This window comes from Alosa pseudoharengus, unplaced genomic scaffold, assembly GCF_046254945.1.
Source record: "Alosa pseudoharengus isolate Yale_2024_CS ecotype anadromous, Long Island Sound unplaced genomic scaffold, YU_APseudo_1.1 YU_APseudo_1.1_scf_2, whole genome shotgun sequence".
NCBI lineage: Eukaryota > Metazoa > Chordata > Actinopteri > Clupeiformes > Clupeidae > Alosa > Alosa pseudoharengus.
Window position 1 is genome coordinate 36739775 of NW_027468663.1, and position 24961 is coordinate 36764735.

The 24961-nt window shown below is 44.7% G+C and overlaps 1 protein-coding gene across 2 annotated transcripts; it reads right to left on the reverse strand.

Annotated features, from left to right (window-relative positions):
• Positions 1-214: 214 nt before the first annotated feature.
• On the reverse strand, positions 215-24183 carry LOC143134447 (fatty-acid amide hydrolase 2-A-like). 2 transcript variants are annotated; one of them, XM_076294856.1, is made up of 11 exons: positions 23885-24183; positions 23294-23376; positions 22961-23097; positions 21925-22134; positions 21456-21575; positions 20815-20950; positions 20300-20417; positions 20088-20207; positions 19141-19252; positions 957-1145; positions 215-617 (listed from the first exon to the last, which is right to left on the reverse strand). In XM_076294856.1, the coding sequence occupies exons 1-11, from the start codon at positions 24071-24073 to the stop codon at positions 415-417; spliced, it is 1617 nt and encodes a 538-aa protein (XP_076150971.1). In that variant the 5' UTR covers positions 24074-24183; the 3' UTR covers positions 215-414. The 2 variants fall into 2 exon arrangements, with proteins under 2 accessions (XP_076150971.1, XP_076150972.1); XM_076294857.1 differs by lacking the exons at positions 215-617; positions 957-1145 and adding an exon at positions 18162-18389.
• Between the last annotated feature and the right edge of the window lie 778 nt (positions 24184-24961).

Sequence of the window (24961 nt, forward strand, 5' to 3'; positions counted from 1 at the left end):
ATTACTGTTCAGCTTCAAACATTGTTTGTTATCCATAAGTTATTTTTTTTATTTTCTAGTTTATAGAGACTGGCAATGACCATGTTGGCAGGGAGAGAGACAGTAGGCTTCATAGACATATAAAGTGTGTGCTGTGTGTGTAAAATGGATGATTATGGAATTCACTATCTTAACACATTGACAGCTATCAGTTTAAGTATTTTCCACATATCAATTACATTGTACAAGACCTTTTTATTGATATGGTTACACACAAATATAGAATTATACATTATTGATATCACCAAACATACGATTCCATTCCTTCACAAGTTACATTCATTTTGAAAATCCAGAATTTTATGAGCAAAGTTTATTTGACAGTAAACAGTGACCAATATTTTGTAACTTAGTGCGATTGTGACATTTCTCTGTCTAAGGTGCTCTGGGGCTGGGTGATACTGAACCTTTGCCTGGGTCCCTCCAGCCTCCAAAGGCTTTCTCTAGATACGCTGCAGTGGCTAAGCAGATTCGGTCCTGCATTTTCCCCGCTACCAACTGCACTCCAAGAGGCAACCCCTCGTTACTGAGCCCCAATGGACACTGGGTCACCGGGAGACCTAGTATGTTGAAGATGCCTGGATGGAAATTGAGTCATGAAATTGAATTAGTTGGCTACAAACAATTGAATACATTATCAATATAACACAATATCATGATTGGTTTGTTTTATTCTATGAGGTTTAAATAAAAAATAAAAAATGGAGATACCAGTAAGCAATTCAGCTTTGGAATCTTAAAAAAATGGTTATTGTTTTTTTTCTGATATAAATGGTATTTAGTTTATTTAATTTTACTATGAACTCTTAATTACAATGTAATGTTAATGTTTATTGATGTCAATGTAAGTCACTTACACAGTGCTAAATACCATAAACACAAACATAATGAATGGAGCGCATGATGTGAAGGCCCACCAGTGTAGGAGAAGTTGAAAGGTGTGAGGAGTGGGTGGTGGTGCTGTGGAGCTAAGTGGGGGTGCGAGGGGTACAGCAGCACACCATCTGTACCCAGAATCTCCTCCAGGTCCCTCTGCAGCGTCTCCCTCTGCTTCAGAATGAAGGACGATGGCCGCGAGCTCTGGAACATCTCCACTAACGCCAAGCCTGAGCAGAGATGATGTGAAAGAGCGATAGGACAGTCTTTACTGGAAATACACTGAAACATTTTTTTGGTTTTGTCATTTGTCCTCAGTTTGTTTTATAATTTTAAGTTTTAATATTGTGGTATAATTTTATATAATAGATATAACAAAGTATGATAAGTTTCCCATTAAAAGGGATACCAGGCAACGTTTTCGTGTTAATTACTCATCTTCGTAAGTCGGTATATGGTTAAATGACTCATTACAGGGCGAATGAAGACTCTCTCGCCCGCCCCTACTGCCTGTAGGAAGAATATCCCGCTTGCAAGTTCAGTGTATCGTACCCGCCGACTGAAGCAGGATCAGTTTACATCCTGCATCCACAGCAGGCTAACGAAACGCTAGCGATTGTTGCAAACGTGTAATGGCAGAGCCGGCGAAGAAGCAGCGAAAACTTTTGACTGAAGATGCAAAGAAAAGGAAAAGAGCTTCAGACCGAGCGAGGGGGAGTTTCGTAGAGAAAAAGCATCAGGCTTGCTTGGTGTCCCTTTAATGAAGCCCTTAACATTTTTTTTACCTTAACATACCGTTTCCAAAATCATTTTGATGGCACATAACCTCATAACATGACGTACGGCCTTCTCATAGATATTAGAAAGCTGGATACCGCATTGGGATCCAGAACGTACGTACAGTAAATGGCGACGCCATCTTGGTGGGGGCAACAATTACTGGAGGCCAATGGAGAAACATGTGACACTGACTGGAAATCAGACAGGTGTCTCTGATTGTCAGCAAGTGTTGCCCATAGACAGTAAAGGTGTTACCCCCAGCAATATGGTGGCCGCGTTTACGATGCTACCTAATAGAACTCGACGGACAATGCGGTATCTAGCTTTCTAATATCTATGGCACTTCTGCCATTGTCTGAGCGGCCCTCTGTTGGCGATTACCGACCTAGCAACTTTCTAGTTTCGGGTAGGAAATCTACTTAGAATAGGGGAGAGTCGGGAGGAAGGAATTTAATTTAACTTTAATTATTAAAAACAAATATCGGCGCAATGTATGATTTCATTCTGTTATTTGCTATTGTGGAACAATTTTTTCAGATACCTCACAACCGCGTATAAACTTCCCCTCAATATTTGAGTCTGAAGCATAGACAGTAAAAGAAGGTCTCGCGGAAAGACTACAACCAAATGTAAACAGACCCCCTTTCCGTTTCCGGTAGCGCAGTAATATCAACGAGTAATGAGTCTTCCAACAGAAATCAATGGGACATGTCAGAAACTGTATTTCGCTATGCTACTTGTTTTGGAACATCAACGAACATCACTAACCACTCAGTGAGTTGCACAGTTTTAAAACGAACGTTAAAGGTTGTTTTAAGGACATGTTTATGCATGCTCATAGCCAGCCTCTCTGAAACAGTCAAAGGCGATTCAAAACAAGTCAGAAAGTCGAGACCTGGGGCCTGTACTACGAAGCGGGGTTACTGGCTTATCTGGGTAACTTCGAGAGTAACTTGATCACGTGTGGCGTAACTTCCCGATTAACCCGTACTACGAAAGGTGGATAGGTTTTAACCGAGGTATGCTGCCATGGCAATTTACGCTGCATCTCAAACCTGCTCCGACCAGGTTATGTTCTTGGTTAACCCGAGGTTTCTGTTAACCACACCCTTTATAAGTACCACCCCTCCACTAACAATTTCTCCCGAGACATGTCGGCGTACCTGGATGATCCATACGACATTGGAGCGCAAATCGTGAGGGACTCTCTTCGCAGGGCCAGGGGTTTTAGAGACCGCCAGAAAATATATATAGCCTACCCGGACGATATTCTCTATGAAGATATAGATTGTCATCCGAGGGAATTCGTTATCTTTGTCAGATGATCTAGGAAGACGTGGACATTCATGTATTCCATTGGTGATGCTGAACATCTGAGCAAGAATAGCCTACTGTATGTCCGAAAATAAATCGGACATAGGCCTACAGTATGCTGAACATCTGAGCAAGAATAAATCGGACATATAGTAGGTCTAATAAATTAAAATCACCATTTTTACAAACGTATTGAATTGAATGTCATATTACTGTACCCTGCACATAAAGGCTACACATTTCCACAGCACCAGAATCCGACCGAATGCCTCCCTGAACCCCCTCCATAATCGGCCTTCCACTATTATTTGCGATGGCCAACTCCTCTGCTACTGTAAAACACTCTGGTGCCTTACAGTAGTGTTCAAAGACACCTTTTTCTTGTTAGCTGTAAAACAGAGGCCAAGTGAAGGCTATAAGCATAGGCCTACATGTTTTCATAATTAAGAAATATTAATGCAAGCTATGACTATATAAACCACTATTCTGAATAATGTGTTTGTTTGTGTTTCATTTTCACCTGCTGCCATGTGCATTTGGCAATGGTGTTGCATCTGAAATGTTCACAGGATTAGGCATACACTAAATCAGTCAATGGGGCTACTTAAACATTCAATTATCCTTATTACTGTAATCTATATGCCCACTTCTAAATTGTGTTGCATCTGTTGGCATTTCTATGAACTCAAAATAAATAAGCAATTTAATTATTTAAACTCATTAAATACATTCCGCAAGCTATTAATCCTCCGTATTTGAAGAACATGTGGACATAAAACTTTACTTTTAGGCATTTAGGCTACCCGATCTGCAATACGTTGCCAACAGCCTTGCCTTGCTTTGTTCACTGCCGACGTATTTGATTTTTGTCGTAGAGTGGGTTTTAATTCCTCATAACTTGTCATAATAATTGTGCATTCCTCATCTGTAAAATAAGGTGAACGCGTCATCACTGAAAGTGGTGATTTGCGCTGCAACCCGCCCCTTTTATGTGAACGCGCACAAACTCCAATGAGGTTAACCCCGGCTCAACACCGATTAACACCACTAAAGATAACCAGGTTTTGTCAACCCCGGTTTAACAAAGTAACCCTGGGTTACATCTGGGTAGGTTAAGCTCCCTTCGTAGTACAGGCCCCTGACCCATCGTCAACATTTCGTTGTCCACCACTCAAGTTCATCCAAAACAAACCAGAAAAGGGACTCAAAGCTATGATTTCTGAAAAACATGATTTTCATGGCTGAGGGTGATTGTTTTTTTCTTGGTTTCCTATGGACATTTGTTATACCATGTGCTGTTTTGTTTACATAGCCATGTGTTGGCTCCTTGTCTCTGTGTCTCCGCCCCTCACCTGAATCTGCTTATTATCGTCATTAATGCCTCACCTGTTCCCCGTCATGTTTATTAAGAGCCACTTTCTGGTTTGCCAATTTCTTCAGTTGTACCTTGTGAATTCAAAGCTCCTATGTGCATATGTATGTGTGTGTACACAGTTAACACTCCACCGGAAATAAATGAGCGTACAGGAACAGCCTTTGGTGCACATAGTCTATTCTGATGATTCATATCAGACGCCTCTTTTTATCAGAATAAAAAAAAAAATAGTCCATTCCCGAACATCATGTAAGAAATTGTTTACTGATAATATTTCTAATGTTTCAACCAGTGGCAGACACACACTTCGAGGGGCAGTTGCAAAAAACAAAAAGGTCATCCATATAATATAAAGAGCTTGAGCATAAAGACCATATAAAGAGCTTGATTTGATCCTCACTCGGAGCTGCACCACAGACATCCTCATGGTGACGCCTCTCCATCTCTCCGACCACTTCTTCATCCAGTTCAACTTCAGCCTGACAGAACAGCCTCCAGCTCCTCAGCCGATGGTCACGTTCTGCCGCAACATCCGCAATCTGTCTCCAACCCACTTCTCCTCTGTGTTTGCCTCCGGTCTACCTCCACTCAGCAGCTTCTCCTCTCTGGAGGTTAATGATGCCACAGACTCGCTCTGCTCCACACTGATCTCGTGTCTGGACGAACTGTGCCCTCTTACTACAAGGCCAGCTCGATCCAAACACTCTCATCCATGACTAAATGATACCCTCCGATCGCAGCGCACCAAACTCAGAGCCACGGAGAGGAAATGGCACAAATCTAAACTTCTGCTGTGAAGCAAAAACAGAGCATACTTACGCATGACTGCGCAAAGGCTCGAGGAGACTGCTCAATATTTGGAGGGTATTTCTCCGTGCGTTTGACTGTTGGTGGCTACACTTTACGGTCAATATAGAGATGTACTGATGTAACTGATGACCTCAAAAACTACCAGACACTCCTATCCTCCTTTTCGGCCTACATCACTGCTGCTAAGACAGCTTTGACAAAATCAACACAGCCACAGACACTCAAAAAATGTTCTCAACCTTCAAATCGCTACTCAACCCTCAGCCGCCTCCTCCTCCGTCCAGCCTTACTGCGGATACCCTTGCATCATTTTTTACAAACAAAGTGGCGGCAACCCTCAGTCAATTCTCTACATGCCCACAGGACACAACAGACTCACATATTGCACTCCTACAACCTCTAGCGCAGGGGTCTCAAACTCAAATGAGCTGGGGGCCACTTCTGCCAACGTCATCAATAATACAATAACACAAAATAACATAGATAGATAGATACTTTATTGATCCCCAGGGGAAATTCAAGGTCTCAGCAGCATACAGCCAACACATTTACATTCTTTAACAGCAGAAAAAGTAATTAAAGTATATAATATAAAAACACAACTAAGCAATAAGGACAGTAGAAGATAAAGAATATACTAAATATACTAAAATGCAAATTATACTAACACTTAATCTAAATCAATTCTAAAAACAGTATCCACGTAGTGGTGATTAATCAATCAGAGGCGCTTGCAATGACTGAGGCAGGGACTAAGCCTGTGATTCTCTGTGCATAGTAAGGTAAGGTAAGGTGCTCTGTGTGAATGAGTGTCATGATGATAGTGCAATGGTGATAGTGGTCATGGTGATAGTGCAAATGAGTAAGTCCAACAGTGCAACAATACAGAAATAAAGTCTATATATCTATATATTTAACTATACAGAAATATATATCAGTGTGTCCCACAGAATTGGATTCAATTTGTGGCGGTAGCTGACTTGGACAAGGGGGGGGGCATCGTCTTGGTAGTGTATAGGTCTAATTGAGTGCCTGTCACTTTAAACGTTCGTGAGGGAACCCTTGCAAATTGCAATTGTAACACAGTTTAAAGGCTGCTGATGTGTGGATGCAATTCATAACGTTTCTACATAGTTAAAATAAAGGTTCGTACTTCTCCTTGGAACAAGCACTTTTAAATTTTGGAAAACACTTTTCCACTTACATCGGGATTTTGCAAACATTCAGTGTCAGAGTCAATAAAATGAGCCCTTCAACGAAATTGACAAGCAGCTGTAAGTAGGCTAAGCATGCTAAATTCGACATCCAAACAGTATTCTAACGTTAGCTTTGAGATACTGCTTGATTGCATAACTTAACTTAGTTTAGTCTCTTCAATGTAGCCTACTATGTTGTGATAAGATCTTAGCAGAGTTATCTTCAATGCAGCAGTTTTGAACAAATTTGCGCAGCATGGTCACGATGCTAAGCGGATTTAATAGCAATTTAGCCAGACGTCTTCTATGCAATGCTTCTATGTGGCAAAAACAATCCTTCAACAATCGTGACTTTTGTTAAATGCACATGCAGAGGAGGGGCAGCGGGCTACGAGAGAGAGCGGGGCGGGGCAAGGAAATGCTGCGTGCATAAAAAGCGCAGCTCAATGGGAATGCAAGGACTTGATCTTATATTTAATTTAAATTAAATTAAACATAGAATATTTATGTGTGGCGCCCCGCCACAGATTAGTCAATGTATGGGAAACACTGTATATCTTATACATACAGAATAATACAAAAGAAGAACGGCTATTTCTGCAAATGCAATGCTTTTTTTTCAAATACACAAAACTGCAAACAGAAAGTGCAAGTCTTTTTATACACCTGTGCTAGCAACCTTAGCTTATAAATAAAATAATGATAAAATAAATATTAATACAAATGATAAAAGCAAACAAAAAGCATAAAAACAGGTATGTGTGTGTTTCACACCAAATAAAAATATTTTCCTCTCATAACTTATTATGACCGCCAAATAAAAATATTTTCCTCTCATAACTTATTATGACCGCCGCTAGCGAAGCGGTCATATAGGGATTGTCAAAGTTTTTTTTTTTTTTTTTTGGTCAACGATACCCGGGACACCGAACCACCGGGGCACATGAAATTTGGTGGGTATGTAGCCCCACTAGACTTTTACGGAAAAATTTCGTTTGGTCCCTGGGGGTATGCCAAGTTTCGTAGAATTTCATCCATGGGGGGGGGTCTAAAAAAATTAAGTTATGTGTACATTTAGTGACTGTACACTCATTGGCCTGTAGATGGTGGTGCACACATATACACACGCACACAGGCACGCACATACCATCAGTATCGGCAATTACAACGGCCGATACATAATTACAAATTCAGTAGGATTAAAGGAAAACCAAATATTCATCATAATAATTTGGCTGCATTTCCAGTATTGGCGTCACGTAGTCGTTTGTCCACCAGATGGCGCATCGTTGCAGTGAGACGTAATTTTGTTGGAAGTTAATCTAAAGTGGGTTGGCGCCAGCATAGCCTAGTGACAATTTATGTTGTGTAATAGGCCTAGCATAGGGCCTATCTTATATAGCTTATAGTTTATTAACAGTCACGGTTTTGTCATAACTCCCTCTATGCATTTTTGCATTTAGAATAGCTCTGAAACCGGGGGCGAACAAGTCGCAGGGGGGGCGCCAGTGCGTGGATATCTCAATCGCAAAATTAAACAATATTTTTATCGGGCGCCTACCATGGACTAGGCTGGGTGAACTCAGCCTGATCTGCCGGCGATTCCTTTTCGATTTCTTAAAAGATTTACTAACCATGGACCTCATAGTTACAAAATGCAAGGGAACATGAATCAGCATATTATTTGCACTAGAGACCGACCGATTTGGGGTTTTCTACAGCCGATGCTGATACCGATTTTTAGCGGTCGGAGTCAGTCGATGGCCAATGTGACCTGCCGATTTTTTGGGCCGATATGCTATCGTATTATCCTTAATTGGCATGCTAAAAATCATACTAGTAAGAGGAGGCACAACACTTGATTTATTGAAAATTTAACATTAAAAAATCAACATATGAATTAAATATAAAATAAATAAATACCAACTCTGAGTCTTAAATATTCAATACAAGGATTAAAGTTCTCCGTCATAGGACGGATTTCCGTCAATTTGATTTTAGAAATGTCATATTTGAGATCGATGCAGATCCGATGAGAAAAAAAATAGGAGGGGGGGGGACTGTCACCTTTGCTTTTCCTTTTTTAAGGCAACTACAAATATTAGGTAAATGTTTAAAGACCTAATAGTGTTCTTGAGAACTTTCTGTGTCTCAATCCGTGACCGCTCAAGAAGATACGTCCTATATGGCCTACGTCAGCCATGAGTTTCGCTTTGTATGTTGTAGCTACACACTTGTCTCGGGCGTTTGCTTAAAAAAAAGAACACGTATGGAGGACTATAACGGTCTAAAAGTTGGATTATAGTGACACAATCGAGACAGCTGATGAGGTTGGCCAATCCGTTTAACTTTTTTGGATATGATATTGTGAGCTCTATGTGCGAATTCGGACGCTTTGTTCTTTCCGTGCATCAATGTAGACACTTACTATCGCGAACTCTTGTCAGGGGAGGTCATTCATTTTGGGTGTCACCTATGACTTGAACAGATAGCCTGCTATGCCACCCGATGTAGGCTACTATTATTGTTACAGTTTTTAATCAATGCAACTAACATTATGTGTAAAGCGACGCAATATAAACCGTAGCCTATGCAATTTATTATCCCGTCTGTTATGACATACAACAATGTTTTTCACAATTTGCGACGGAAGGTTTTGACTGAGCGTGTCGAGTAAGGGGGTCAGTCGTGTTTGTGACGCACAGACAGCCTTGTAGCCTATTTTGCTTAGGCCTCACTTTTAACGACAATAGGTTGTGAGTGTATGTTGACAAAAAATAACCATACAATTAAAATAGTCAACTTAAAACTTTGCTATAAAATATTATTAATTTATAGCACAAAACCATAACCAGTGGGCCTACCAGAACCTCGCATATTAGCGTCATGATTTGTGTGCGTCTATTTGGCAAGGCCACTAGCTGTCATGGATGCGTTGTTGCTAAAGGAAGGCAGGTGTCAAAAGTTAAAAAATAAATGCAGATGGGCAGCTGATGAAAACGGGGGAGAACTAACAAGCCATGGTGTAAAGAAATTAAAGTGCCAGGAGTTTGCTTTTGCGCGGTTCGCTGCAAGAAAATTGTTTATGGATGCAATAGGAAAACGTTTTAGCACGCCACCAATCAGAAGACCGCCATAAGGTTAACGTTCGTGCACTTCAGGACATCTTCCCTACCTGGTGCAACTAGCCACCACGACAGATGTAGGCTACGTTTATCTATGGCTGACCGTTTTTACGTTTAGAAAGTAGGCTATGCATGTTCTTTCATAGCGCAACACGACCTGTCCTTAACCATATCGCAACCTCTTGTCAACCTTATACAATCTGTTGCTGAAGACAAAAGCGCCGTCTCCAGATTGTCGTTACAAATGCGCAGACCTCCTGCATGAGCACACACAGTATTGCTGCTCATTGGAAAACTGAGTTGTCTGTAAAACTCAAAATTACCATGTTTTCATTAAATGCGGATGAGGCAACAAATGGAAATATGAACAATATCTAGAATGTTCTGATTTGTTACTTTGATGAGGAAATGGGAAGTCTTGCAAACTTGATTTTATAGATTTTACTTGGTGTTGAATTGCATATTAACAAGAAAAAAATCTCCCCTTTAAACACTTTTGGCCTGAAGTAATTAAATAAGAGTGTGTTAAAGCCTTTCTACAATATTGCTGCAGTAGAAAAGAACAGCAATGGCTAATCAGCAATGGTCAGGGATGGTACTAAAATATATTTTTGTTCATCAGGAAAACTCAATCTCAATCAATTACACTCTCAATTCGCCTTATTCACATGGCGGCCATTGGCGGCTAAAACGAGGCTACAGGGTACACAAACCATAGGATTGTTATGTTCTATGCATTCACCTGTAGGTGGCATTAATTATATAGTAAGTGTACCCTGTAGCCTCGTTTTGGTTTAAACAATGGCCGCTGTGTGAATAAGGCGAATACTCCCTTTACTTTGCTGTTTGCATCTTTTTGTACATTAAAAACCAATAGGTCGCGACCGCAAAAGGGGTGCTATCTCTATAGGTAGATATGAACAACGTATGACTTATGGCCTGAAAAAAGTTCAGTCAAACGATTTTTTTTCACTTTAATCCCTGATTCAATATATTGTAATGCCGAAGAGTAGTTAGGAGACGGGGAGGCTGGGATATCGTTCCAAACTCCGGTTATTTATTTCTCAAAAGGATGTACAGGCTAAGGTACGGGTAGCAGGAGGTGTCCACTACAAAATAACAAACTGATATTGATAAATTACGTCTCAATCTCTTGTCATTCACTCTCATCGGCAGACAACACAACGCAACACAACTCACTCGCACGTAATTCACTTCTACTCTGACTAAACTTACTAGACGTCTTAGAACCCCCTATTCTATTCCCTCCCCTTATCAATCGCTAACCTATCCGAACCCCTAAATATTCCCTCCCGGACACCTCCCCCCAATCAAAACACATCAGAACTTATTGACACATTCTATGACACAGAAGGGAGAGGGAGACACAGACACTCTCGCACGCACACACACACACACACGCGCACACGCCGGGAAAACAGAAGACACAGGGGAACACAGGGGAAAGTCCAACACGGGGCAAATAGCCTCGGCGCTACACTGCCCCCCCTTTAAGTTCCTCGCCCTCGAGGAAAGATGGCCTCATCAAAGCGTCGAGGCGGGCGAAGCCCTCTCCTGGGCCTCAGGCTATACGCAGGCTGATGTTGCTGGAGCCGCTGCGGTGATGTCCCCGGAAGCACAGCACCAAGGGGCGACACAGGAATGTCGTCCGGTGCTGCCGGTCTTCGGTGGGCGCGTGATCCCACGTCCGCGAGCCGGTAAGCTGAGCGCCTACGAGCCCTCTCCTCCCTGTGGTCGTCAGGCGCAGGCGAGAAGGAGCACGCTGCCGCTGGAAGGCCCTCACCTGCTGGTCTCCGCTGGGGCCGACGCCCGTGAGCCCTCTCCTCCCTGTGGTCGTCAGGCACAGGCGAGGAGGGGCATGCTGCCGATGGACGGCCCTCACCTGCTAGTCTCCGCTGGGGCCGACGCCCGTGGGCCCTCTCCCCCCTGTGGTCGTCAAGCGCAGGCGAAGCGGGGTTTGGCCAGCACAATCCCAAGCCTGGTTGAACCTGGTTGCCTTCAGGTCCACCTGGCGCTGCGTGTTCAGCTCCTCCAGGTGTTCCTGGAACACTCCCAGGGACCAGGGCAACGGGATGACAGACCTCGCCCTCCTCTGAGGTTCCCCACCCATCCCCTGGCGCTGCGTGTCCAGCTCCTCCAGGTTCAGGGCAGTTCACCCCAGGGGAACGACGCGGACTTCCACGGACAAAGGGATTACGATCCCCTCGGTACGGAGCCAGCCTATCACGGTGGAGGACCACACACCGCGCTCCAGGTCTTTTACGGATGCGATATGTCACCTCCCCAACTCTCTACCACGTACGCAGGCCCGTCCCACGCTGAGTCGAGCTTGGGCGACCGTCCTTTTTTCCGTTTTGGCCCATACAACCAGACCAACTCACCCACAGTAAAGTCATGTCCTGCACTATGGTGGTCATATGCTCTCTTCTGCCGAATTCCAGCTTGAATGGCTTGATGGCGTGCAAAGTCGTGAGCTAGCTGGAGTCGGTCCTGCAGTTGGTGTGCATACTCAAGCCCTGCAGGGGCATCTGGAGCATCTCTCTACCAAGCATCAACAGCGCTGGAGTACAACCTGTGGACTCTTGGACTGCAGTGCGGCTTGCCATGAGGACCAGAGGAATCTGCAGGTCCCAATCTCTCTGATCCTGCTGCACACACAAGGCTAGCTGTTCGGCAAGGGTGCGGTTGTACCTCTCGACAAGGCCGTCACTTTGAGGGTGGAGAGCAGTGGTTCGAGTCTTCCGAATGCCCATCCGCTGACAAAAATCTGCAAAGGTGCGGGACTCAAAGTTCCGCCCTTGATCCGTATGGAGTTCTGCAGGCACTCCGAACCGAGCAAACATGCCTCCAAGGAGCACCTCAGCTGTAGTACATGCGTCTTGATTGGACACAGCGTACGCCTCGGGCCACTTGGTGAAATAATCCACAGCCACGATGATGTAACGGTTTCCCCGGGGTGTCAACGGTAAGGGCCCCATCACATCCACAGCTATACGGTCCATCGGATAGCCTACCCTCCTCTGCTGAAGTGGAGCATGGGAACGGCCCACGGGTCCCTTACGGGCAGTGCATGCGTCACACCGGCGGCAGTAGGACTCTACATCCCTCCTGCACGTGCTCCAATAGAACTGTTGCCGCACACGCTTCAGTGTCTTTTTCACCCCAAAGTGACCCACTCCAGGTTGCCCATGCATGGCTGCGAGGACCAATCCGCAGCTAAACATCGGGACAACAGTCTGCCATTTAGGTAAACCTGTTGCAGGCTCCACCCAGCGTCTCTTCAGCACCCAGTCATGTAGGGCCAACCCATCCCGCATGGACCACAGGCCCCTCACTGTGAGTCCATGAGCAGCTACATCTTCCCAGGATGGGCGCTGTCCAGCCTCCACCCAGCTAATCACAACCTGGAGCTCTGGATCTTTACGTTGTTCGGTAGCCCAGGACATGTTGGAGGCCGGTAGTATGGCTCGGCACTGAATGGCTAGCAGTTCATCCTCTAACACGTCAGGCAACGTGCCCTCAGCGCTACCAGGTAGACGACTGCACTGTGGACACGCAGCTGAACAGCTCCTCCTGGACAGCCCATCAGCATTCTGGTGGTTTTCTCCCTTCCGGTGCTGAATCTCAAACTGAAACTCCTGTAGCTGTTCTATCCAACGGGCAACCTGACCCTCTGGCTCACGGAAAGAGAGGAGCCAACGCAGGGAGGCATGGTCAGTCCGGACCACGAAAGGAAGGCCACACAGGTAATGCTTGAAATGACGAACAGCTTCGACAACGGCTAACAGTTCTCTCCGGGTCACACAGTAGTTGCATTCAGCTCTGTTGAAGGACCGACTGTAATACTCGATGACCCTCTCTCCATCTGCTGTCACCTGGGATAGGACGGCCCCGAGGCCTACATTGCTGGCATCCGTGTCCAGGATGAAAGGGAGCTTCGGGTCTGGCGCCACAAGGATTGGTGCACTACAAAGAGCCAGCTTCAGATTGTCAAAAGCACGTTGTTGCTCAGGCCCCCAATGAAATTTCTGTTCCCTCCGAGACAACTGGTGGAGTGGGGCAGCCACAGTGGCAAAGCTTGGAACGAAGCGGCGGTAGTATGAAGCCAGACCCAAGAAAGACCTTAACTGTCGTAGGTTGCAGGGGGCTGGCCAGTCACGAACAGCTTCGGTCTTCCGGTGTTCAGTAGCAACCCCCTCTCCAGTCACGTGGTGTCCAAGGAAGGTGACAGCGCGTTGCATCAGACTGCATTTCTCTGGGTGTAGCTTCAGGCCGGCTTGGGCTATTCTTGTGATGACTGCATCTAGATGACGCAATGCAGACTCAAAGTCTTTGCCATGTACGAGCAGGTCATCAAGATACACAAGACACCTTTCTTTGGGAATTCCCTGCACCACACGCTCCATCAGCCGCTCGAATGTTGCGGGCGCATTACAAAGCCCAAATGGCATGGTGTTAAACTGCCACAACCCTGTCCCCGTAGTGAACGCTGTCTTTGGTCTGGCATCAGCAGCGAGGGGCACCTGCCAGTAACCAGACCGGAGGTCCAACGACGAGAACCACTTCGACCCACCCACCTGATCCAGGGACTCGTCAATCCGGGGTAGTGGATATGAGTCCTTAACGGTCACCTCGTTGAGCCGCCGAAAGTCGATACAAAACCGCCAGCTGCCATCCTTTTTTGGGACCAATACAACCGGAGAAGCCCAGGGGCTGTCAGAGGGCTCGATGACTCCAGCAGCCTTCATTTCCTCCAGACACTGTTCTGCAGCCAGCTGTCGAGAATGGGGCAAGCGACGTGCACGTTGACGGATAGGGGTTGCATCACCAGCGTCAATGCTGTGCTGAATCAACGGGGTCCTACCAACATCACCGGGGGTTGCAGCAAAAACAGCACGATGATGGTCCAGCACAGCCCATAGCATCTGTTTTTGTGACTCATCAAGGCCTACGCTGTTGTCCTCCCACAACTGATGGATGGTGTGTCTCTGTGTTGGTGCATCAGTGACCAGTGCTGGAGGCTCAGGTTCCACTACAGCAGGAAAGGGGCGTAGGGGAAGTGGAGTCTCGGACCCAGAGCAGGCTGCTGAAAACGGCACAGGAAGGTCTGGGGTAGTGGTTATGGTCTCAGGTGCTGGCGGGTCAGGATTCTCAGCCGCATGGAGCACGGCAACACAGTTTAACAGTGGTCGAAGGGGTGAGGGGCTGAAACAGATGGGCGCAGTGTTTGACTCTCCAAGTCTGAGGCATGCTGCCCCTAGGTCAATGACAGCCGCTGCAGCATGAAGGAAGTCAATGCCAAGGATACAGTGCTCAGGAAGTTCAGCAACCCAGACGCGTATGAAAAAGCATTGTCCAGCCACCTGGATCTCCGCCTCACACTGGCCGACCATAGGCACACGCTCGCCGGTGACGGTAGTTAAAGGGACACTGGGGGGTTGTAGTGCATGGTTCACTAACAAGCTGGGGTGGACTAGAGTGACGGTGGAACCAGTGTCTATTAAAGCTTTAACTGGATGACTATTTACAACAGCAGATACATGACAGCACTCGACTAGGCCACAATCAGATGAAACAACACTGACGGGAGACTCTACACTGCACACAGGACCAGGAGACACTCCCATTACTCCGGTCCCTTCCCGTTTCCCTGCTGTAAAGAGCCAACAGCTGAGTCCAGTGTGGTGCAGTCCCGGCACAGGTGGCCTCTCTTGCCACAGCGCCAGCAGACGGCAGAGTCAGGGTCAAAAGAGGTAGGCCTACGAGCAGATGGAGGATGGCTACCATCACCTGGATAAACGGCAAAGGCCCTAGGACGGCTACCCCAGCTGTTCGCGGTTCTTGCTGGCTGTTCGTCAAAAATCCCCTCAATGGCATGGGCCTGCTGAAGCGCCTCTTCGAGAGTGGTGGGTTGCTGCAGCCGCAGTTGTTGCCTAAGCCTCTCGGGTGTCAGACCACGAATAAATGCATCCAAGGTGAGGGCATCTCTCACTTCCACATTAAAAGATGGATAGCTGCACTGAGCTAAGTGCTGTAGGTCAGCCATGAAAACACCCAGTGTCTCCTTGTCCTGCCGCACATGTTCCTGGAACTGCTGACGGCGTGACACAGTGGGAGTGGTGTCACCGAACCGACGAGACAATGCCCTGTGTAGAACATCTGCTTGGGTCACCTGGCTGCCGCGGACGTCAAGAAAAACCTGCAGCGCATCCCCCTCCAATGCAGCTGCCAACTGCCCCACTCTATCCTCTTCACTCCAGCCATTAGAGTTAGCCATTAGCTCAAACTTTTCACGAAAGGCTTCATAAGAGGTACGGCCATCGTATCTGCCCAACTTCAGGAAACTTCTATTACGCACAGGTTCAGGTGCAACCAGAGGGGTCAGGGGGACAGACGGCCCAGTCTCTGTGGCTGTAGCATGCCCGCCGGTAGAATGACTGACCCCCCAGTGAGGCCCAGTCACTGGGGAGTCAGCACACTGATGGGGTGAAGGTCGAGTGTCTGGCAACTGTGTGGTGTTCTCTCTATGTGTATAAAATAGACGGGTTGCCTCGTCGGAGCCTTTTTGCAGAGTGTTTGCCGCAATGCTAGTGTGTTCGGATGGGAAATTAGCATGCATGCTAAGGGGCTCAATATCAAGGAGCTGATGGGAGTTGCAGGCGTTTGGTATTGGACACATAAAACTGGGTGGTGTGGGAAGTGAAGGAGCAAAAAGTGCTTCTGTAGAAGAGGACTTGACTTTATTTAGAAGGAAATTGGGATGTGAATCAATTAAGCAAACAGTATTGCTGCTACCGGAGTAGCGACTAGCTTCTCCCGCTAGCCAGTTAGCTTCCGACAGCGCAGGGCAGCCACCACTAGCGCCGCTAGCCACTATTGGCGTACTAGCGAACCGGATGTTTTTATTGAATACTTTCCGGTTGATCTCTTCGCCGTTGCCAGTAGCAACAGGAAAACGAACGTGAGTGTCACTGTCAGGGGCACGAGCGTTAGAGTCAGGGCTTAATGAACATTCGGTTCGTAGTAATGGCAGAAAGGGGTTATTGTGAGACCATCTAGCAATAGCTCTCTGTCCCTCCGGACCTCGGTGGTCCTGCCCATGTCGGGGCACATCCTTATCAGGGTCCCTAGTCTGTCCAAGTAAAGGGAACGACCTTACCAGCCCAGCGATGTCATCCATTTTCGGCAGAGGTAACGATCCCACTTCCAGACACCAGTGTAATGCCGAAGAGTAGTTAGGAGACGGGGAGGCTGGGATATCGTTCCAAACTCCGGTTATTTATTTCTCAAAAGGATGTACAGGCTAAGGTACGGGTAGCAGGAGGTGTCCACTACAAAATAACAAACTGATATTGATAAATTACGTCTCAATCTCTTGTCATTCACTCTCATCGGCAGACAACACAACGCAACACAACTCACTCGCACGTAATTCACTTCTACTCTGACTAAACTTACTAGACGTCTTAGAACCCCCTATTCTATTCCCTCCCCTTATCAATCGCTAACCTATCCGAACCCCTAAATATTCCCTCCCGGACACCTCCCCCCAATCAAAACACATCAGAACTTATTGACACATTCTATGACACAGAAGGGAGAGGGAGACACAGACACTCTCGCACGCACACACACACACACACACGCACACGCCGGGAAAACAGAAGACACAGGGGAACACAGGGGAAAGTCCAACACGGGGCAAATAGCCTCGGCGCTACAATATAATCAACATAAAAATGTATGTATGACTTCTTGCAGTCTGTTAGTCTATTAATTATTCATTTTAATATGTTTAACAGAGTGCAAGAAGACTTCCATGATGTGACAACTTCAGATAGTTACTTCAAAACGGCAAAATACATGTTCAGGTTATACAGTTTCACTGTGGAACTTCCATGTCTAACCACAGACCTAGGTTTCAACAATATAAAACTCCGTCTCACAGCATGCTGTGCAGGAAACCGGAAATAGGAACTAGAGAACATCTGTTTGATACTTCTCAAATTCGCAATCAAATCAAGCATTTATACATCGCGAAAACAAATTGACACGGGATGACAATGTTTTAAAACGTTCACTTGTTATTTGTGCGTCCTCTTTTTGTTAACATTTCACTTAGATTGTCCGTTACTTAAGTTTAGATCGTAACATAGCAGTCACCAGCATTGAGGGCGGGGGCTTGCATAGTCGGCGCATTCCCAACGCACTCGTAGCCACAACGCTAAGCAACTTTCATTTCTTCTTCAACTCCGATGCAGTTGAAAACGAATGGACATGGGATGACCGTGTTATAAAGCCTTCACATGTTAGATTTGCGTCCTCTTTTTGTTAAATTTTCACTTAGATTGTCCGTTACTATAGTTACTATAGTTTAGATCAAAACATCACGCTGGTCACCAGGGGTGTGTTTCTCGACAGTGTCGTTGCTAACTAAGTTAGCAACTTACTTGGTTGCAATGCAATTTCCCATAGGCAACCTACTAAGTTGCTAACTGGTTAGCAACAATGCTTTCGACAAAGATTGTTAAGGCGGAAAAAACTCAAAAACTGAACTGCTGGTCCTCCCAGCTAAACCTACCATAAATCATGGGCTACCAGGGCTGCAAGAAACTTATCTGGAGTCTTTCTTGACAACCAGCTAACCTTCTCCGATCATGTTGCCTCGGTCGTGCCGTTTCGCACTTTACAACATACCGAAAATCAGGACTTACTTGACTCAAGATGCTACCCAACTTCTGGTACAGGCAATAGTCATCCACGACTTGACTACTGTAACTCCCTCCTGACAGGTCTCCCAGCCTGCACAGTGAAACCCCTTCAGATGATTCAGAACGTGGCAGCGCGCCTGGTCTACAACCAACCCAAAAGGGCACAATGTTACCCGCTGCTCATCCAGCTACACTGGCTACCTATGGCTGCTCACATCAAATTCAAGTCTCTAACGCTTGCCTACAAAGTAGTCTCTGGTTCTGCTCCCACTTACTTGAATGCATTCATACAGGCACTCCAGACCATTGCGCTCCACAGGCGGACGGATTCTATTTCCACGGAATTATTTTTAGAATCTGATCCCTTATCATACCTGTTCATTGGTACTCGTCGGTACTTATCATGACTAAATTCAAGATGACTGCGAATGGTAAACTTCCTGAAGGTACTGTCTGTATAAATCGTCTTGTAAATAAACTACCAGTGCTTTTTCAAAGTTCTCAATGTCTCGTTTTAAATGTCAGGGCCCTCGGAAGTCTACCAATGAAGTGTGGAGCTACTTTGAGCCTCGTAAATGGTGTAAAAAAGTGATTTATTTGCATGGCTAGGCCGATGCCCGACTCGAGGCACCCCCTTTGAAAACCTGTTGGTAGCATCGGCTAACTAGCGCCAGATTTCGGAGTGCAGGGGATAAGCCGAGATGAGCTATGAGACATAAGTTCACACTCGGTATCATGTTTCAACATACTTTAGGTCAATATCACACCAAACTTCTCCTTTAAGTTCCAGTGTTGCTAAGCATACTGCATTACACCTTGGTTCTATTTCACTGTTGTTAAGAATCACACAAACATGCACACACACTGACACAGACACAAACACACAGTGTTACCTATGGCAGCCATGGTGTGAGAGGACAGTCCAAGCATCCACTTGAAGAGCTCCCACAAAGGCCATACTCTACTACCTCTGTCTGCCATGAGTTCAGCAAAGGCGGTTGGTGTCTGTTTGAAACACATAACTTTAAATTACACTCTGTCACCCTTAGACAAGCCTAAGCCTGCCTAGCCAAATGTTTACTCAATTCTTATCTGTCTTAATAGAATAATGCAAGGACCATATGGGTCTAAAACCACATGAAGAATGCATATAGTATTCATGTAGGAACAATCATACATGTCCTCCCATAAAACTAAAACTTTAGGGCCCCAAGTTTGGCGGCGATGTATCAGCGGTGAATATGGTAGAGCATGTGCAGAATTGCACGAGAAAATTGGCAGTGGGAAGGTGTGATCAAATGCAATAAGTGTGTTGAGCCAGGTTGGATTCAATTAATGAGAGGTTTGGCTAAAGCTGACCAATAGCGGTGTTGAGTAATACCTTTAAATGGAATGTGTCAGACAAGATTACAATATCTTATGAAATCTCAATACAGCGCATCGTTTTTCGAAGAATAACATGTAGGTCTAGCAGTTCTAATTCATATGTTTGGATTTCCTGTGATTGACCGTACCTGTCATCTAGACTGTGAGTTTGGAATACTGATTGCGGTCTATCTTGCCTAATTGTGTGAATGACCTGGATTGTGTATTTTGACCTTTGCTGCTAGAGTTAACGTTACCTGGATACTTCTGCCTGTTTAGCCTCTCTGTGTTTGTGCTTGGATTACGTTTACTGGACTTCCCTCGCCTGAATTAAAAACATTCTTACACTCTGCGTTTGAGTCTCCCCTGTAGTAACACTGCAACTATTATACCTCTGTACTCCTCTCCTTAGAGGTTACACCCTTCATATAGCAAACACTGACACAGCATGTGTATACACACACTGCACACTGACCTTTCCATCTTTTCCAGGACATGACATCATCGCGCCCCAGATCTGAAAGGAGTATTTCAGCTGAGGGATACATAATTTTTGAACTTTGACCCCCAACTCAGCCTCGAGGTGCTCTACTACCTGAGAAAGCAATACATTATTATAAGAAACTGCTTAATCAACTTAATAGACTTACAAACATAATATGCACACAGTCCAATGCAAACACTTACTCTCCTCTGTACTTGAACAAGTTGTGGATCCACTGGAGACACCAAGGGAGAACCGCCGTCGTGTGGGACTGAAAAGAATCTTAAGGTCTTCAGATCAACCTCAGATGACAAACACAACCTAAAGATGTGTGTGAGAGAGACAACGTATTTATTTACAAGAAACTCACTACGTTTAGTGTTTAGTGGTCATCTGATGGTGGTGCCTCCACTAATTGAGGCGACATAATGGAAGAATCGATATCTATGCCCCTTGGCATCAACATTCAATGCCATTTAGTGCCAAGATGGTACCCAATTACCAGTAGTCAAAAACCAAATAAAAGGGTTATGATCATATCCGATCAACAACAACGTTTAATAGTGCAATGTCAGAGACTTCATTCTCCATGTAAGTCAGTGTAGCATCAGAATGAGTTTGAAGGCGTTGTTTTAAGGTGAAAGAACTGCATTGTGTTGCTTTAAATGGCTCTGCACTTTGCTCAGTGATTCAAACTGCACTGTGGCCAGCCAGCTACCTCTCTGTGTTGGAGCCTCCCATGATCTTCAGCATGGGTATCAGATCATCAGCATAGCGGCACATGGGGCCGGTGCAGAGAAACCCCAGCTGCTGCCCAGAGGCAGGCGGGTACTGCCCCTCATTGGGAACGATTCCTAAAAGGAAAGAGAGGGAGGATGTGATTAAGACAGAAAAGGTTATTGTGGTCTCATTCATTAGTGTCGATGGCACAGAGCCATACAGGTATACTTGTTTGGTTAGAGCAATGTTAAAACTGCGTTCTTAACTGAACCTGACCCACCTGGCTGGCCCAGACCTTCTCACTCAACATCGATGGCATCTATGTATCTTGAGTGTTTTCTTCTATGTAATGTATACACATGTATGTATGTATCTATCCATTTATGTGTAGTGTAAAACATCTTTGAGTGTCTTAAAAAGGTGTAACTATAATAATAACAGTAGTAATAATAATAATAATACATTATTGTCGTTATTGCTGTTGTTGTTGCTATCATTACCACTCTATTACCCCTGCTCTCCTCCATGGGGTGGACGACCCTTTCTCTCCAGCCTCAACATAAAGGTGTTGCATCATCATAGTACACTATTAAGTTGGCCTGTTTTTCATTTCAAACCCCCACTGGTTCTCCCACATACCTGGGGTAGGTTTGTGCCCAAAGATGCCATTGAAAAAAGACGGCATGCGTATGCTTCCCCCAATATCTGAACCAATACCAATAACAGAGCCACCAGCCCCCAAAATACTTCCTTCTCCTCCTGCACAATAAACACATAGAGGGAAAAACACAAAAGTTATTCTTTCATAAGTCAACAGATCTACAAACAAATGAGAGAACATGTGTATGTATGTTTATCAGCAAAGGTGTAAAAATCCTACCACATTATTGCTCCAACTATTCACTAAACCAGCCGATTCTAATTAGCACAACTCCTCAGACAGATATGTTTGCTAATTAGTAAAATCACCAGTGTTAAGTGTACTGGTAGGATCAGTACATGATGGGACTTTTACTTCCTGAAGCCTGACTTACAACTCTTGTTTTTCTGACATATTGTTGAATTATCAAAGTGTAATATCACATGTAAAACGAGATTGTTGACTGACCGGAGCTTCCTCCAGCTATCCTCCCTAAGTCGTAGGGGTTTCGGGTGATACCATACAGGTGGTTGTGAGACTCCAGCCACATGCACAGCTCACTACAGTTGGTCACACCCAGGGGGATGGCTCCAGCTCTCTTCAGCAGGGCCACAGTCGGAGCATCATTGGGCGAAATTACATCTTTCCTGGAGACCAGCCCTGTGGAATTTGGCATACCTGGAAAGGAGAAGGTAGAATGTACTTTAACTATTCATTGTAACATAAGGGGTATTATATGACATATGGCATGTATTCACTGTAACATAAAATCATTGCAACACATATAGTTTTAAAAGGGCAGAGCACAAATGGAATGAAAGCAGATGGCTAAAAGACCATTATAGGCTAACAGCCCAAAGCAATACAGTTTTCACAATCGCTAAAACACAAAACCTTCCACCCTTTTCTCAAAACTGTAAGCACAAACCCCAAATCTTAAACTATATTCACAAAATCTCAAACTACCTCTGCAAAACTGACTCAAAACAGTTGTACCTGTGCTGAAAAACAACCTTCTTCAACCAAGTCTTCAGATAATTCACAAAGCAGTCAAAATGAAAACACCACCGAGCAGTCATTACACACTACATCAAAAAATGGAAAACATAGTGTTCAGGGTAGGGCATATAGCTCCAGGAGAATTGTTCATTGTTTATAATATAGTACTGTAAATGCATTTTGCATCTAAAAAACAAACAAAACAAAGCAAAAAAGACTACATAACTTAAATAATAAACTATTGCATGCTGAACTAGCTTATATTAGTTGTGTGTCACATCATTTGAAACAAGGGTGATCAATTTTGATTTGTTGTGTTTAATGACAGCTGAGTTTTGCAAAAAGAGTCTATAAGATCTGCAAAATGTGTTTAAGGTTTTGCCGAAAGAGTGATCGATTCAATAAATGTGTTCAGGCAACTGCACATTTGGTTCAGAGAATGGGGTTGAGTGTTTTAGCAATTGTAAAAAACTGTAATATGCCAAAAGCTGTGTAGTAGGCCTACCCTGTAAAGCAAAAGCCTCTTTGACAGTAAATGGAACTCCCAGCAGGGGGAGTCGGTCCTCTAGCACCTCCTCTCCTCCGGTCTCCTCCTCAATGAGCTTGTCCACTTGAGAGGCCTCCTGTAATGCAGCCGAAAAGCTGAGGGGGGAAAAATCACCCCAATTTTTCAGTGTCACCACAATTTTTTATAAATTAAAGTTACGTAATGTGTTGTGGTAGGCCTAGTGTTTTGATGAGTAGCGTATTGATGTCAAGTATTCCAAACAGGAAAGTGGATACAATTGTAGTACAGTCCCTATCTAACAGGCACACACACACACACACACACACTGACCGGTCCTTCACCAAAGCGTTTATTATAGGGTTGACTTCCTGGATTCGGTCAATGTAGGCCTGTACCACCTCCACGCTTGTGACCTAGGGCCAAATAGTGACAACATACTCAGCACCCCAATAAACTTAATAATGCTGAACTGACTAATTACTCAAAATACTCAGACTGAGTGTTTATTAAATAAATGGAGAACCCGAGTAGGTCTAAATGCTGGTTTTGACCTTTGAACAAGTTTTGCAGGATGTGGCATTGTGCCACTATTGTAAGTTTCTAACATACTGTTTCTCTGTTGAGAATGTGGTGGGCTATTAAAGCTACAAGGACACTTGAAGAGAGGACATTTCAACGGCTATTATTATACAATAAAATGTATATGCCCGAACGTTTAAAACTCCAGTGCCCATAATGCAACACATGTGTAGGTGTTCCTCTTCCTTAATATTTAACATTGAAGTGAACCAAAAGAACCAAAATAAGGGCTTCGTCATTCGCAATGAACAGGAGTGACTTAAAAACACAGACTCTACGTTATTGTGGGCGGAACTGATACAGAGTTTATCAGTTCGGTTAAGGATAGCATTAATTCCCTACCTCTTTACGACGAATCTTGCGAGCGAGTTGCATCGCAGTTGCCGTCAAAAGTGGGTTGGTGATTGGTGGGAGTCGCGCAGACCCGTCAGACTTTCGATGGGACGTAGTTAGCATTAAAACCCCATTGAGCATCCTTACAATTGTGCGCAGTATCCATGATAGTAAACGTTCGAACAGAGTTAACGCCATTCTGAACAATACAGGCTTCAATTACCTCAGACCGACAGAAAAATACCCGACATAACACAGGAATTGCAGGTTCACTTTGCCCAGCATGCAACGCGGTGCGATTGAAGCAGCAGCCTGCTGGTCACTGTGACAATCGGACTAAACCTCACGTTATGTAGGCTATGATTAGTTTTACAGGAAACGTCACCATTTAAAGTAGGGTAGTCCTATCATATTATGAATTCAGTTTGACAATTATTAGTTCACTTATTACTTCAAACCTATCCTTGCACAGCTATTTATATTATGTTTACATTTTCCCCTTAATGCTGGTCTCTAGACTGTCCCTTGCACTGTTGGACTTAGCCTACTGCACCCTATTACTATAATTCTTATATTACACTGTATTGTTTACAGTTTTCTCTTATATTGTCCGTATTTAATGCTGGTCTCTACACTTTATCCCTGCACCCTTGGACTTATTTGCACTACCACTTGTGACACACTCAGAGCACCTTACCACTGCATACTGAATCACAGGGTTAATTCCTGCCCTGTCACTGCAAGCGACTCATGCTTATATGCAAATGCATTTTGGCTCTAGGCCAGTGTTTCTTAAACTTTTTCAGATGACGGACCACTTAGCTAAAAAAAAAAAAAAAAAGATTAGACCTACTTCAACCTAACCTAACAATAGGCCCACTCACTAAACCACCTTGCTTATTGTCTTTGCACTTTGCTTATTGTGTCAGAGGATTCATATGATTTAAACTACATAGACAGTGTTGCAGAACTGTTTGGATTTACATACAAGTTGGTTCAGTATTGCAAACAACTCATCTATATTATATTTTACCATGTCTGCTCGCGGACCACTTGGGATAGCTTGCGGACCACCAGTGGTCCCTG